This window comes from Rhizophagus irregularis, chromosome 25, assembly GCF_026210795.1.
Source record: "Rhizophagus irregularis chromosome 25, complete sequence".
Lineage (NCBI taxonomy): Eukaryota > Fungi > Glomeromycota > Glomeromycetes > Glomerales > Glomeraceae > Rhizophagus > Rhizophagus irregularis.
Window position 1 is genome coordinate 164,180 of NC_089453.1, and position 15,751 is coordinate 179,930.

A 15,751-nucleotide genomic window follows, 5' to 3' on the forward strand; every position below is an offset into this window, starting at 1 on the left:
GACCTCTAAATTAGTAAACTGAGCTGAATTGAAGACACCCTCAGCTGAAAATGGTGAAATTTCCGAAGTAGAATTCCTTGATTGTCGAGCTCGAGCAAACAGAAAATCCTTAATGACCTCAGTGCCGATAAGCACTACAGAATGTACAATGGAAATATCTCCTCTTTGGTCTCTAAAAACCCTCAAAGAAGCTATAAATTCTTTAAGAATTAGCCATGAAGTTTCGTCGTTATCATTAATTAGTTTTGAGGCTTCATCTATAATCAATATTATATCTCTCAATAATGTATTGTTTTTATTAAAAAGTTCTTCAAAAGCACTTGCTCCTATTTTTCCTTTCAGTAAAGGAGAGTAAATCGCTTTATTTACAAAAGCAGGCATAATAGACTTCAATTTGAATAATATGGACTGCCAGAACTCAGAAAGACCTTCATTAGTTACAATTCCGCTGTTAAAGTTTAAATAACAAACTGTATATTTGCTATTAGTTTCAATCCAACGTTTCAGTTCCCAAGCAGTAGTCGTTTTGCCACTTTGTCGATGTCCATGAAAAAGACAGAACTTGCCCTCAACGATGCGACTACCTAGATTCTCAACAAGTTCTTTAGGCTTAATATAAAAGTTGTTTTCCGGGTCTAGACGGCTAGAAGAACAGAAGCAGCGGGCTACACAAAAAAAAACGTTAGGTCTGGAAAATCACGAAACAACGCTTAATGAACTTTAATCATGTGCAACTTACTCATCTTCAAGCGTTTATGAGAACCTTTAACATGAAAAAAAATGAGATCAGACCAAATCAATATGTTCTTATTGCAAAATTTCTTGTTCAAGAGGTAAAAAATTGGGAGACACTTACCAGTAGTGGCAGCAGCGGGCACTTGTACGATGACGTGAATATTACTCTGGATAAGATTTTCAAGAAATTCCTTAACCAAGAAGATGGGTATCAACAGCTCGCCCCCAAGTTTTAATTTAATATCATCTTCGGTAGTAACATATTCAAGCATGTAATTTTGATCGTAAGCGATGTCAACCTTCCAAAGGCCAATATTCTTATAATTAAACTTAGTATCATTAATCTCCTTATTGAAAAGATTATAGATAAGATACTTGAGGTCTGAAATCTTTAAATCATCAAATTTGATCAAAGAACCAAGTATGTCGCTTTCTTTAGCAATGTTAACCGCAAAAGTATCAGCAAAAGAAGTCTTTCCTAGGATTAAACAATTTATTGACACCATCATTTAGGAGACAATTATTTAAACGATAAGAAGTGAGAGAGAAATTTTGGGAAAGTTTGTCCGAGTTCATCATTATTAATAATAAAATAGACTCTTGATCAGTTAATTGTTACGCAAATTGTTCGGTCGTAGTATTTGACTAAGTATGGAAATGTAATGATTTATGTACTAGGCTACTTGCCTATTTCATAACAGAATTTTTTTTTTTATGGAAGACAATGTAATCAATACAAGATAAATTATGTATTGTACTACCAACTTAATTTACTTATTCTTTTTTGTTTTTATAATTAGTATATAATTTTCAACGGACTATCTTGTAAAAACGTATAAATATCATCGCCATGATGTAGCAGGCTACAACCTGTATTTTATGTTTTTTTTCATATAACAATGGGGCAAATTTACTAGACATTTTACTTGTTGTATATTGGCGTTCCCTCCCTCTTTGATAGCATCATATGTTTCTCTCAACTCCTGAAATTTATCATTAAAATATTTACCTCCCTAGACAATAAGAATTACATGTGAGAAAAGATGGAATTAATTATATAATAATTAAAAAAATAATTTAAACATCATACTGATAAATATAGTAAGTGTAACTATTAAATAGAAACATCATTTATTTATTCATTTTTATTTAAGAAAAAATTAGGATTTAAAAAATTTATTCGACTACGTAATTATATTGAATATATTGAATATACAGTATTAGCAAATCTTTTTACCTTACATAAAAGTAATAAAATCAAAAAAAAAAGTACGACCAAAAATTATGCCATCAAATGCTTTTGAATATCAACAATTTAATGAAAATTCTGAAGGAACCTTTTTTTGCAGTTTGCCTTGATAAACAAAAGTAAGTTTACTTTTCATTATGGGAATGTTTGTAAATTTTCGAAAGTATAATGATTATTGACCAAAAAGAATGTAGAAATCAAAAATTGATTGTTTTTTTCATCCCAGATTCCCAGATATTTTTCATTGATTTATCAAGAATAATAGTGAACCAATTTATAAAAACACCACAAAGTATATATTATACATTAATGATTGTTGTTTATTTAAATTTTGATGATTTATCTTTATCGAAATTTTTAAAAATGCATAAATACGTAATAAATGTGGTGAATAATAAATGTGGTTATAAAAATTTATTAAACACGTAGGATGATCAAATCCAATTCATTGAAAATATTTGATTATATTTCTCATTATTATCTTTGTATTTCAATTTTCTTACTGTTCGTAAATTACAAGCTTTTTCAATATGTTTCTTGATTTCTTAAAATTGTAAAAAGTTATCAAAAAGAAAATTCGAATTACATCATTAATATGAAATTCGATAATTAACTTTTTATCATTATTTTCTAGTAATCCCAACTGCTGTGCCAGCTTGATTGTGAGTTATTTGAATTAAGTGAAGTTCTTGAGTTATTCAGATATTCAATATGTAAACCTACTAAATCAATCTCTTTTATGGAAACATCATCATGAAATTTTAAAAAAATATATTTTGACGCTCAAATATTCTCTTTAATTGAAACTTTTTTTCCATGAGTATAATTAACATTCCAATTATATTCTTTTAATTTTTTTAATATTCCCTTAAAATCAACTTTACTTCAAAAGAACAGGCTGGTATAATCATTCAGATATTGAGGGTTGATAGAGAAGTTTTTTGTGTTCACCTGCGCTTACACCTCTACCTATCAAATTATTTGCCATGTGATCTCAATTTGGTATTTTTTTTCCAGTGTCGCACATTATATAGAACTCTCAAGAGTAATTTATTTTATGTAATAAAATATATTTGGTTATAAAGATTTATAATTAACAGGAAATTAAATCTAAAATTAGGATTATAAATCTGATTGGAAATAATTTAAATTATATAATGAAAGTTAAGAATCCGATTTCCTCAGATAATATATTATACATCTGTGAAGGAGAACGGTTTTGTTTTTTTCTTTTTTGGTCAAAAATAGCAGTGAACTCGATCCAGTACATTTCAATTTCATCATTATATTCGGAATGTAGACCTGTTAAAAATCATTTGTATCATATTTTGTGCTTTCGGACAATCTTAAATAATGAGCTATTTATGGTATAAGCTCGGCGTATTTTAAAATGAGTTACATAAAAAGTTTGGAAAAACTGTTGGAAACAATGCAATGTAAATGGTTTCTTAACATCTGAAAATCAAATATATTTAACTAATATTTTTCATAAATACTTTAAGTAGATTACAATATAATATTATAATACAGTTATGTATAAAACGGAATTTTATGGAATTTATGGAATTTATGCTTCCCACGATCCTTTGTCTACCCGGTTTGTGTTACACGTGAAGACATGGCCGAACTAACTGTTCCGTTTATTTTCTTTTGTAGGTCCAAGATGCCCATTTAGAAACTTTGACTTTGACTTCAGCTTTGAATTCGGACTCAGAATTTGGATTCAGAATTTTTTCTTGTGGATTTATTTCAACTGCGGCTTTGGATTCGAATTTTCTTTTCATGGGTTGCTTCGATTCAACTGTTGATTTATTTTTTGTAAGTTTTAAAGATGGATTTGGGCTTTATTTTCTTTAGGTGTGGCGAATTTAGCACTGACTGACTTGAATTTTTTTATTTTAGACTTGGACTTAGATTTTCTTTAGGTGCGGTGAATTTGGAACAATTGGACAACAGACTTGAACTTAGTTTTGACTGGACCATTCTTCGGGAAGTATGAATTTTGGTAATTTTTATTTAAGAAACATTTCATTGATTTTCTTTCTCTTGATGACATTTTCGCAGGTTCCGGCCAGATTTCTCCTTTTTGAATATGAGAAGTACAGTATGGTTGTTAGGGTTTAATTGTTAGGGTTAATAAGCTTAGAATAGGAACTTTACTATTACTTAATGACTTATTTACAACTACGAAGATATAATTTTTACTATAACTTTAATATAATTGTACTATTTATTTACTATCTACATAATATAACTTTAATGCACATTTAATACTTATTTACAACTTTGAATAATATAATTGTACTATTTATTTAATATTTACATAATATAACTTTAATATACATTTAATACACTTTGACTATAACTTAAATATACATTTAATATAACTTGACTATAACTTTAACATAACTTTACGATTTCTGTGATGATCTCCTTAATATGCATCAACTTTATACATACGATCAACTTAATCTTATTGTGACGATGTGAAACCATGTCGTGACCAAATCTTAGTTATAAGGTCTACAATAAAATTTTGATATACTCATCGCATATCATATCTTTGATAAATTCTATTTTTTTTTTTTCTATATCGGTCATTATTAATCATGATAAATTCGGAAAGGTTTCATCCATATGTCGTACAGATCATTCATATTTCAGATGATCACATCACATTTCGTCATAATAGGATATAATCACGATAAACTTTCTCTCGTTTCATTTTTTCGTTTAAAACAAATAAAGGAACTAATTACATATAAAAACACGTTTAGATTAGCAATAATAGCTAGTTAACTATCTACTATACCTTTGATTCTCTAAAAATGTTTACAGCAGAATTTGAGACTTTTGCAGCTGTCTCTTCTCAAAGTTCTCGTAGAAGCTCAGTGACTTCCTTATCTGATAAAGATTATCAAGATGCGGATGAGTTGGCGCTTAAGGAGTGCATTGAAATTATTGATGCTAATGTGGAAGAAGTCATTACCAACAATGCCGATAGAAGAGAGAAAAAATGGTGGAGAGACGGATATTACAAGATTATTGACGAAAATAGGTAACTACATAAATTCGATTCCTACTGTTCATGCTAAAATTTGTTCCATTTTATTAGACTCCCTCTGATCCTTGTAGAAGATGTAAGTTACGAAGAGTTTGAAAAAAAATGTGAGCGTGTGAATGCATCAAAATTCTGGGAATATCGTGATGGAACTGTAGTCATAATCGAGTTGCCAAATCGTGATCATGAATCCGCACATGGTGAATTCACTGAACAATTCTTGTCTGCTTTTGCAAATTTGCCAAGGAGAGACAAAGTCAAATGTGTTGGATCAACAAGTATGTATTTTTCAGTGTTTGTTTTTTAAGATATATTATTATATTAATAAACCTAACTCTCTTGCATTCAGCTTGTTCTGCTACTCCAGAACGTAGGGTCAGGGGAAACAGTAAACAGTCGGATGCTTCATTCGTACCAAAACTTCTGCCTAACCCAGCTCAGAACCCGTGCGATACTGAGGTATTGTTTCCTGAATTCTATTATTGAAAATACGTAGACCTATCTGAATTTACAATTGTTTGTAGGGTAATCCCTGGCCAACCATTATCGTTGAAGTGGCCAATACACAAAGTCTTGCAAGTATAATCCAAAAGACAATCCAATTCTGGTTGGCCCCAAATCGTGTAGAAGATGTCATTGTGTTAAAATTATGGAAATGGAATTCAATTTGGGATCAAAATGGAACACCTTTACGCCGTTTAACAGTTCAGTATTATTCTTTGGTGCCATTTCACTTATTTTTGCCTAATAATCATTTTATGTTCCCGGCAGTGCTATAAATTCTGTTATAAAAGAAGCCCTCGAAATGCACGTGGAAATCACCTACCAATTCAAACAGTAAGAATTAGTATATTTACGACAGATGATGATTTCTGTTTTGCTTAATCACGATATCATTTTATGTAGATTGAATTTGGAACTATTGATAAAAGAAGTCAACCATATAACGGATGCTCTGCTCCGGGAACATGTACTTTGAATATTTCACCACGTTGTATTTACAGAGGCTGTCCTCGCCAACCGATCACGAATAATGTAGTTATCGATTTATATAATATTCAACAAGAAATATTTGATAACATGTAGAGTAGTAATAATCTATAAAATAGTAAGTTAAGGTGAACAGGAAATACTGCACATAATTTTTATAATTTCTATCACATCTTTTAATACGCATATGTGATTCTTACAATATACACACTTTTCTCCTCACTGCTAAAAATATAGATATGTAAAAAATTTGCACTAATGTGCTATTACTTATTATTATGCTTCGTTAAAAAATACACAAATATATTACTTACAATAAAAATCATGCACATTTTAAAAAATCAATCAAAATTATTTTATGTTTCATGAATAAATTGAGAAAGGGTCGGTTGGCTAAGTAAAAACGAGAGAAGGATTTTAAGGGAGGAATTTGCCGAACCCTAACCCATATGATGGCAGTTCCTTCCCCGCTACTTCTTATTATTATCTAAACTATCACTAAATTCTTTCCGTCTCATAATTGATATTATTATTCTAAACTTTGGATACCCTCCGCCACAATAAAAATTTTTTACAGTAAGTTGACGAATTTCACGTCTAATAGTTTCAAACACATAATCTAAAGTTTCCCCTTCTTCCTTATTTGAATCAAAAACTCGCTTAAAACAGTTCCTATTTTCTTCAAGAGATGAATCAGATAATCAACTAGAAGAAGTATTACATAATTACGCAACTAAATGATTACTAATGTGTCTGAGACAATTCTAACAATATCTGAACCACTCATCTCATGATTGAAATATACTATGTGATACTATGACGAGGAAGATGATTTGGATACATTGGATACATTATACCCGGACAATGACAGGATGACATCATACTTAATTACTTGGACGATGAGATTACTGAAAAGTGATTATGAGTTTTTTATACATCAGTCAGTTAAATCATTATAATGATCTTGACGTGATATAAATTGCGTCATACTGTACATATATTAACTAGAGTTCCAAACAGGTTGATCAAATTCTGAATTTATTAGGGGTTTAGCAATTGCAGTTCAGGTTGTAACATCAATATAACCTAAATGACCTGTTGACCTGAAACTATGATTTTATATAATGTAAGTGAGTTATGGTATTATAATTCACTTTTTATATTGATTTTATATATAAAAAGTGAATTGCGGTATCGGAATTATAAAAAAAGTTAGTTGCGGTATTGCGATTCACCCTTTTATATGATTTTAATATAAAAAAGTGAATCGCAATATTTCAAAAAAAAATGTTTTACAGATATTGGCTTTGCAAGCTCTGAGTCGCTTCCTTGTAAATAACCGAAATATTCATATCTTATATTGCGTAGTCTTGTCTAGAACATTAGTTTCGCCGACCAGGAATTATTTTGATTGGCACTCTCATGTGACATTGTGACATGTGGCTGGTTTTCGATTGATAAATTTTTTTTCGTAATTTCCTTGACACATCGCTGACTCAGTTCGTAGTATTACTGACTCACAGTTCGTAGTAATTAGTCAATAACCGTTTATGGAAACATATACGATAAATAATCAAAATGTCGAACTATTCTTCGCTATCTCGAATACTTTCGCCGTTCGCCGTTCCGGGTACAAACTAAATTCGAGGAAAATTCCCTACCTGCCAGTCCAATGTCAAATCCAAAAAGGTCTTTATTTTATACTACTGGACTATTAATTTTTTTGACCTTGTTTTAACTCTCGATTTCCGCTTTTGCAGATATATGGCCGACATTACGTTATATTGTTACTTTCTAGGTACTCCTATTAAGTTTTAACTCTCGATTTCCGCGTTTGCAGATATATGGCCGACATTACGTTATATTGTTACTTTCTAGGTACTCCTATTAATAGTGCCATTCCGGTTGACATTGGCGAAACGACCCGCGTTGAAGGAGTTGATGTCCCTATTGAAAAATTCTCCTTTGGACATCTCAAGAAACAAATATTGCCCAACAACAATGAAGCTAATAAACTGAGGCTATGGAAGTTCGAAACCCCTTTCAAAAAATATAATGAGAAGTTAAAAATACTTAACGAGAATTTTCATAATGATACTGACCTTGAACAAGAACTTGGTGAAGATTTGAGCCCAGGTGAATTGATTAGAACGATTTTTCCGGTTGGTTATGTATTTTCACCTAATCACATCCACATCATCGTGCAACCACCATCTTCGCCCGCCACCACTGGTAAGTGTCTCCCAATGGTTTACCTCTCGAACAAGAAATTCGCGTTATCTCATCGAGTTTGATCTAATGTCATTTTTTTTTCCGCGTTAAAGCAGGTGTTTCGCGAGGCATTACACAAGGTACAGCATCTTTTTTCGAGCTGAAAGATTTCCTGATAATATTATTCAATTTATTACTGTTTGTAACTTTTCAGGGACACCGGGTGAACCTAATTCTATTTTTAAAGAATTCCTTGAAAGTAGACACGGTCAATTCCTCAAAACGTACATAGAAAAAAATGACTCATTGCCACTATTTGATTCAGAAATACTTAAAACACCTGTACCCACTCTTAAAGGGCGACCCAGTCTTTTATTATATAATCTTCCCGGAGGTGACCATCAACCAAATACTCAGGTTACAAAAATTCAATCTGCAATGAAAAAAGCAAAAAACAACTTGTTAGTTCTGCTGGGGACATCCGGGTGTGGTAAAACTAGAACGTGTTATGAGTTATTATGTTGTAATTGGGGACTTTATTTTGTAGCATTACGCAAGGGAAATGGAGGTTCGTGTGACATTGAATCGATCGAAGGTTACCTACGGCTGAATAATATGATAACAGATGATTTTGAAAGTAATCGTCAACATGCTGATCATATTGTTCGTTGTTTAATTCTTTCTCGGCTACTTATATTAAATGAGTGTATCAAAAAATCAACATTCAAACCACAACGCTGGTTCTTGCTACAGACCTACCAGAACATATTCGGAGGCATGTATAAATATAATGATGATTTATTTTGTGCACTTATGCTTAAACTCGTTAATTGCACACAAGTCTCTTTGGAACAATGCATTGATAATTTATACCAAAAAATCCTGGAACTTAACGGAACTACTGTTTTTCCTATTATCGTTGATGAAGCACAATCGCTTCAAATGGTACTTTATGGAAAGTATCGATCACGTTATAATGAAATAGACAAACGTTCACTCTTGTCGCCGATTGTTTAGACATTGAAAAGACCGACACCATCTTTTACAAATCATTGTGTTATTCCATGTGGTACTGGACTTGGACTTCTTTCCCTTGATGAAGTTTTTGCTAGTACAGGAATTGCGAAACCGGATCTTGACATAGATAAATTTACAGATTTCGGGAAGTGGAGGGACATTGCTCATGTTAAAGAATATATTAGTGATCTGTTAGAATTGAAGGTAACAGAAGAGAATATTGAAAATATTTATAGTCACTTTCGTGGCCGATTTCGGCCCATTGTTACTTGTATAGAAAGAATCATCATGGGTAATTTGATTGATGATGTTGTTGAAAAACTTTGGACAGAGCTAACAACAAACAGTAATAGTGAGCAATCAATGTATCGCCAGCTATCCAACATTTCTACTATGGAACGGCCTAATTTTGTGTCATCAGTAAATAATCTTGATTTGTGTTTATGTATAACGCTTGCCTACTATTACTCTGGCGGACCATTTTTATTCACTAATTTCAAGCAAATGAAGATAATTGAATATGGTTTTGGGTATCTTCAGAAGGTAAAGCCACCAACCATTACTCAGCTAAAGCCAATCTTTAAAGACAAAGTTAATGAAAGAGTGTTGCGTACTTCAAGTGTTGATTTATCATTATTATCTTCTTCAAGTGAAAATGAGGATATTTTAGTTGCTTATGTTGACGAGCCTTTTGCTCTTACTAGTGCTTACAACTTTTTTAAAGACAAGGACTGTCTGCCAAGGAGAATTCTTGACATTATGTCCATGGTTAATAATCCAAGTTCTTGTGGCTTCCTATGGGAAAAGTATTTACCTGAGGAATTTGAGCGAATTTTCAATGGCCAGAATAACATTGAGGATCTGCAGATATTTTTTACTAACATCCCTGATAATTTTAAGGGATCACCAAAGATCGTCAAATCTTCTAACATTTTTACACCACGAGTGGCAAACTCAACTACAGGTTACACGCTAGATAAATTTTTTAGTGAACCATCCGAGTCTCGACCAACATTTTATTTCCCAGAAAATCTTTGTGGTCCTGATTTAATTTTCTTCGTTGAGTTTGAGAATAATATTAGAGTTCCTGTTTTTGTTCAAATGAAACTGCGTTATTCAGTTAGTGTAATTGAGGAGGTACTCAGTACGCTTCATCCAAAAATGTTTTATAGGAATATAAACGGAAAATTAGTTTCAGAGAAAACGAATAAACCTGTCATTGAGAAAATAACAAAACTATGTGAAGAAAATGGATCCATTGGCATATTGGTTGCCTACCCAGCTGATATATTCAACAAATTTAATTTAGTCACAAATATGTCATATGATTATGATTTAAGAGAATCAACAAAAAATCAATTTAATGTCACGCAACAAATGAAGGAACAACTCATTGGATTAATTGATAAAAGAAATGCGTCAAAAGTCTTTCAGGGAGATCATATGCAATTCCTAAAAGCTTTAAAGAGTACCGCGGAAAAGGATGAAGAGGAAAAATCAGTTGAAAAGAGGGGAGAAGGTAGCAAATCGAGAAAAAGGCGAGATGAAGAGGAAAAAGCAGATGAAAAGAGGGGAGAAGGTAGCAAATCGAGAAAAAGGCGAAAAAGTACTAAAGTATTGAATCTTCACAAAAAATTATTTGTCTGTTTTAATTCATGATTGTAAAAAAATTTTTATAGTACCTCTATACTACATGATATGTAAATTGCGCTTTATTGAATGTAATAAATAACATAACAATATGACAATACAAAATATGAAAACTGAAAAAGGGAGACCTAAAATCTCATATAAAAAAATAGTATACATGAGTTAAAAAAATAAATGTGGCTTGATTTTCTCTAGTGATAAAGATAACGATTAATCACGTGATACCGATTCAGGACTACGAAGATCGAAGTAGAAAATTGGTAGAGAAATATATGATATGTTTTTGAGGGAGTAGAGCATATTATTTCTGCTCTTACATTTCCAGAAATTCTACAGCTAATTTTTTCTATCGCTAATACTGCTTGTGTTCTTCGAACATACAGTCTTATCATCATAGGTGCAACCGTGAAGAATCTTCACGATCAAAAATCACGTGAGTATTCAAGGTCAAAATAGAAATCATAAAATCTTTAATTCATTACACTCATTATATAAGAACTACTTTCAATAACTTATACTTTAAATGTAATTTCATATTTTATTTAGTATTTCTGCTTTATTTTTATTGGTTTTTTTATAATATAAGACATCAAACCAAGTTATTGCCTTGTTGGCTTGAGTTGAAGACTTGAAGCTAGTAAATTTACTTAGTACTCCAATAAAACTAGAAAACTAGTTCCATTTGATACAATTTTTGAGGCTGTTATATTATGGTATCATATATGTTAAGTAATACAGTTTATTTTTACCAAAAGTAAGTTTTCTTTTTCCCTTTTTTGTAATTAACAGATATTTTATTTGATATTTGAGAAGAAATTTCGGTAGTGATTGTGGTAAATATGGAACTGCCGATCACGCGTAAAATCTTATCAGAATATCATGAATATACTAGTTGAACAAGAGATTTTTAAAATTTTAAAATATCTTATGTACTCTAATAATTTAGTTTATTTTGAACCAAAAGTACCACACTTAAAATAGATTTTATTTATTATTTATTTAATGACTATCATAAATCAAATTCAGAATTTTCATATATTAAATCCCTCAGGATGGAAATTGTACTCAAGGGTATTAGCTGGGGAAGGTGTACAGTATATTCGAAAAATATAAAAAAGTAACATTCAGTTATGCCTCTAAAAATTGCTTTTTGTTTACAATTAATTCTTGTACAGTTGAATTTTCATAATCTCTAATCATTGATTCATATAATCTATAAAAGAATCTGAAGAAAAGTACCAATAAAGTCAAGAATAAACTTGTCACGGGAATTGCATAAAACTCTGTTAAGGTCAAAACACAGTTAAGCTATAATAAAAATGTTTTTTTTTAGTCATTATAAATGAAACATTTATAAATAATATGTATACTTGTTAAAAAAGTTTCATGCTTACCAAAAGAAATAATCGAGGAATATCTCCAAGAACCAAACTAATCACACTTGCGTGAATGATTTTCTTCTCGACAGTAAAAGATAATTTTGCATCAAATATATCCATATAATTAAATTTACAATTTAAAACATGCAATACATTAAGATTAACTAATGAACACAATACAAGAAATATAATAAAAACGTTATGTTCTTGGAACCATGCACGAAATTGTTCATTATTATTAATTTCTCGTCGTAATATGGTGACAGTAAGTATAAAATTGAAAAAAATCATAACGGACATTAACGGTATACTACAAAAAAAATCACTATTTAGAAAAAATCGGGGGAAGTCGGTTAATTAAATGACGTAATTGACATTACATAATCACGAGAATAGACTGCATGTCAGTTGTAGAGATCCATATAGTGAAAATTATGTAGAAAACCCAATCATAAATCATCAACAAAGTATTAATAATAAAATTATTATGCTATAAAAAAAATCAATTTAAAACGTCAATTAAAAATTAATAATAATTTACGTTGAAAAATTAATTTATTTGTTATTACTTACGTTTTTATTCTTACAGACTCCAAAAATATACGCAGATAAGATTAAAAGTAACCCTCCAACAAGAAGGGATACCGTTGTAATGATCTCTGTTAAGTCACTCATTTTTAATATATTTTAAAAAGGGCAAAATGAATTGGTTTCAAGAAGCCAAAAGAAAACAATTGACTTAATATTAAAATGAGCTGAGCGGAATTTAATATTTATAATAAAAATGATACTTCTGTTTGACTAAAAATAACAACTTCGTTTTTAGAAGTTCTTTTTTTATAGATAAATGGTAATAAATTTTGATTAAGAATATTCTTTTTAAGTAAAATTCATTAACGTATTGCATTGCATAACATAATTACACTAAAATTTTCATTTCGAATTTTTAAAAAAGGAATCGGGCAATTTTACATAAATAGAACAGTTTTTAAAATGTAAGAAATAAAGGGGTAGATTGTCAATTTTAAAAAATTTCCAAGAAATATTCTCCCTTCATGTACATAATGAGTTAAAAAAATGTTCAAAAATAGGTCATCATGTGAAATTCTATTATCACGTGGGACGTGGGTTTATGAATTAAATGGATCTACTTTATTATAGTCAACTAAGGATATCGAAACAATATCTTTGAACTAAAAAATTTAAGATCCATCAGATAAACCATAATTATTTTTTTTTTAACCTTTCATGACTCCAGCAATCCGGTCACAGAACGATCTGTCTCAAATTCGTCTCCGATTGGATATAATAACAAATGGAGTAACGTCATGATGATGATTCTTATGTTTTAAAAAGCGAATGTAAACCGCAAAGGGAAATATGTTAATTTTTAACAGAGATTTCTATTGATTATAAAATGGGACAGCAGGCACTACTACTATTAAAGAGGGAACAATCCAGAGCACAGGTGTAACTAAAGAAAGCAAGCAGCAGCATCGGCGGACATCCGGACATTTTGTGTTACCCCAGTAGTCTTTCGCTTCGCACCAGACTAATTATATGAAAAAAAGATTGTGTAAGTGTTATTTATAATTTCTTATTCTCTGAATATAATTAGTCCGAGGCGTAGCGAAGGACTGTTTATGTTTTATCGATAGTATAACGCATCAAACTAAGTTACCAATTTCAATAGAACAAGTCCAATTCTTTAAAGCTGTTATATCACACATCTCACCAAAATGTTTCTTTTTCTTTCTTTTTTTTTTTTGGTACGAACAACAAATATTATAATTGTTTTTGCTTATTCTATTTTAAATTTTCCGCATACTGTATGTGTTAAATTTATAACATAAATAAGTTTTACTGTAGTGTTTACCAATCAAAAAACGCAAAATTTAAACGCGCGTACAATATAAACAATAGTAAACATGCAATTTTTTTAGTTTATTCTTTTTCCTCAGGTTTTTTTACATATATGGTATGATATTTACAAAATGTAGTTGCTTGTGTATTTATTGCTAATGACATGTATATTTAGATTTTTAATATAGCGAACAAACAAGTAGATATCATTGATCATCACGGTCAATGATATCTACGGCTTCCCGTGATTGAATCTAGAATAATTAGAATAATTACTCTAATAATAAATAAATTTAATAAATTTAATTTTTCGTAAACATACTATTGAATCGCTATTTTACAATAATATTAAAAAAAAAAAAAGTGGAATGATATTTCGTCATTTCAAAAATTATTAATTATTAAAAATGAGAAGATTCTATATATCTATAATCATGATTCACTTAACCTAATTTTTAAATCCAATAGATCTAACTGTAAACTCTACTCTATATTCAAAAGATATAATGCATATGAAAAGTAAAATTATAAATAATAATAATAAAAAATATTAGATGATAATAAAAAGAGACAATCAGTTATGCCTCTGAAAATTGTTTTTTGCTTATAACCAATTCTTGTATAGTTGGGTTTTCATAATTTCTAATCATTGATTCATATAATCTATAAAAGAATCCGAAGAAAAGTACCAATAAAGTCAAGAATAAACTTGTCATAGGAATTGCACTAAATTCTGAATTTAAATTAATGTAAGTCTATATAAATAAAAAAAGTTTTTTTTTTAGTCATTATTAATGGGACATTTTTATATACTTGATTTTTATACAAAAGTTTTAAGTTTCATGCTTACCAAAAGGTAAAATCGAGGAATATCTCCAATAATTAAACTAATCACACTTGCGTGAATGATTTTTTTCTCGGCAGTAGAAGATAATTTCGCATCAAATATATCCATATAATTAAATTTACAATTTAAAACGTGCAATATATTAAGATTACCTAATGAACAAAATGCAATAAATATACAAAAAACTCTATGTTCTTGGAACCATGTACGAAATTGTTCATTATTGTTAATTTCTCGTCGTAATATGGTGACAGTAAGCATAAAATTGAAAATAATCATAACGGATATATACGGTAAACTAAAAAAAAAATACTATTTTAAAAATTGGTTAATTTAATGACTTTCTTTATATAATTAAGGGAATACAATTCAAAGATCCATACCAATATAGTGAAAATTATGTAGAAAAACCAATCATAAATCATCAATAAAGTATTAAATATAATAAAATTATTATGCTATAAGAAAAATAAATTAAATCGTCAATAATTAATAATTATCGTTTAAAAAAGATTTATAACTTACGCTTTTATTCTTACAGACTCCAAAAATATACGTAGAAAAGATTAATAAAAACCCTCCAACAAGAAGGGACACCGTTATAATGATCTCAGTTAAGTCGCTCATTTTTAGTATATTTCAGTTTTTTTAAAAAAGGGCAAAAAAAATTGATTTAAAATCAAAATGAGTGAGCAGAATTTTAATATTTATAATAAAAAATGATACTGTTTGTTTGACTAAAAATAAAC

General features: G+C 29.8%; 4 protein-coding genes across 4 annotated transcripts; 2 read left to right on the forward strand and 2 right to left on the reverse strand.

The window, feature by feature from the left end:
* Window positions 1-4,812: 4,812 nt before the first annotated feature.
* Window positions 4,813-6,131, forward strand: OCT59_016512 (uncharacterized protein; the record flags this gene model as incomplete). Its single annotated transcript, XM_025321367.2, has 6 exons — window positions 4,813-5,042; window positions 5,100-5,323; window positions 5,395-5,504; window positions 5,570-5,749; window positions 5,817-5,882; window positions 5,952-6,131. 6 exons carry the CDS (start codon window positions 4,813-4,815, stop codon window positions 6,129-6,131), a joined length of 990 nt encoding a protein of 329 aa, XP_025169096.1.
* A 1,576-nt stretch (window positions 6,132-7,707) lies between these two features.
* On the forward strand, window positions 7,708-11,029 carry OCT59_016513 (uncharacterized protein; the record flags this gene model as incomplete). Its single annotated transcript, XM_066145752.1, has 6 exons — window positions 7,708-7,724; window positions 7,796-7,833; window positions 7,914-8,267; window positions 8,360-8,386; window positions 8,461-9,191; window positions 9,264-11,029. 6 exons carry the CDS (start codon window positions 7,708-7,710, stop codon window positions 10,920-10,922), a joined length of 2,826 nt encoding a protein of 941 aa, XP_066003504.1. The 3' UTR covers window positions 10,923-11,029.
* An 835-nt stretch (window positions 11,030-11,864) lies between these two features.
* On the reverse strand, window positions 11,865-13,032 carry OCT59_016514 (uncharacterized protein). Its single transcript, XM_025321366.2, has 4 exons — window positions 12,866-13,032; window positions 12,673-12,782; window positions 12,308-12,602; window positions 11,865-12,221 (listed from the first exon to the last, which is right to left on the reverse strand). Exons 1-4 carry the CDS (start codon window positions 12,965-12,967, stop codon window positions 12,042-12,044), a joined length of 687 nt encoding a protein of 228 aa, XP_025169094.1. The 5' UTR covers window positions 12,968-13,032; the 3' UTR covers window positions 11,865-12,041.
* A 1,701-nt stretch (window positions 13,033-14,733) lies between these two features.
* On the reverse strand, window positions 14,734-15,629 carry OCT59_016515 (uncharacterized protein; the record flags this gene model as incomplete). Its single annotated transcript, XM_025321365.2, has 4 exons — window positions 14,734-14,910; window positions 15,006-15,314; window positions 15,386-15,460; window positions 15,528-15,629. The coding sequence occupies 4 exons, from the start codon at window positions 15,627-15,629 to the stop codon at window positions 14,734-14,736; spliced, it is 663 nt and encodes a 220-aa protein (XP_025169093.2).
* Between the last annotated feature and the right edge of the window lie 122 nt (window positions 15,630-15,751).

What these genes read in the sequence shown, in the direction of transcription:
- OCT59_016514 (XM_025321366.2), bottom strand. Translation starts at nt 12,967, where the DNA reads ATGAGTGACTTAACAGAGATCATTACAACGGTATCCCTTCTTGTTGGA. An exon ending in GAGTCTGTAAGAATAAAAAC is followed by an intron (nt 12,783 to 12,865) that starts GTAAGTAATAAC and finishes TTTTTTTTATAG; the next exon opens with CATAATAATTTTATTATTAA. An exon ending in TTCCTCGATTATTTCTTTTG is followed by an intron (nt 12,222 to 12,307) that starts GTAAGCATGAAA and finishes TTTTTATTATAG; the next exon opens with CTTAACTGTGTTTTGACCTT.